Source organism: Etheostoma spectabile, chromosome 15 (assembly GCF_008692095.1).
Source record: "Etheostoma spectabile isolate EspeVRDwgs_2016 chromosome 15, UIUC_Espe_1.0, whole genome shotgun sequence".
In the NCBI taxonomy this organism is placed as follows: Eukaryota; Metazoa; Chordata; class Actinopteri; order Perciformes; family Percidae; genus Etheostoma; species Etheostoma spectabile.
This window is the reverse complement of record NC_045747.1, coordinates 33986013-33986379: the sequence shown is the minus strand read 5'-3', so window position 1 is coordinate 33986379 and position 367 is coordinate 33986013. Positions and strand designations below refer to the sequence as shown.

Here is a 367-nt window from a genome sequence, read left to right as displayed (position 1 = left end):
TGTGTCAGTCTCACCAGCGATGACATGCGGGATGGTGGTGACGTTGAGCTTCTGGTCCGAGCCCTTGATGCCACTTTTTGGGTCCTGCATCTCCACCACGATGGCTTCCAGCTGAAAACACAAGGGCAGCCAAGAGAGGCATCAGCCACTAGATGAACACTGGTTAAATTTACAGTTTTTTACGATTACTTTGACAATTCTTTCAATGCTTTCAATACTTTTCCTAAAATCTTAACCCCTCTTAACCCGGTATTCGGGTCAAATTGACCCATTTCAATTTTTTACAAGATGACAAATGGTACAAATATAAAAAAAACATTTTACCTGAAGATTAACGGCCTTACCTTATTTTTTGTGATAAACATGT

General features: G+C 40.6%; 1 protein-coding gene across 1 annotated transcript in view; it reads right to left on the bottom strand.

Moving 5' to 3' along the window:
* The window catches only part of LOC116702286 (regulator of G-protein signaling 9), a 27355-nt gene that overhangs the window by 19441 nt on the left and 7547 nt on the right, over positions 1-367 (bottom strand). The window contains 1 exon segment of the mRNA XM_074783881.1: positions 15-111. Within this exon segment, the coding sequence (XP_074639982.1) occupies positions 15-111 (97 nt within the window).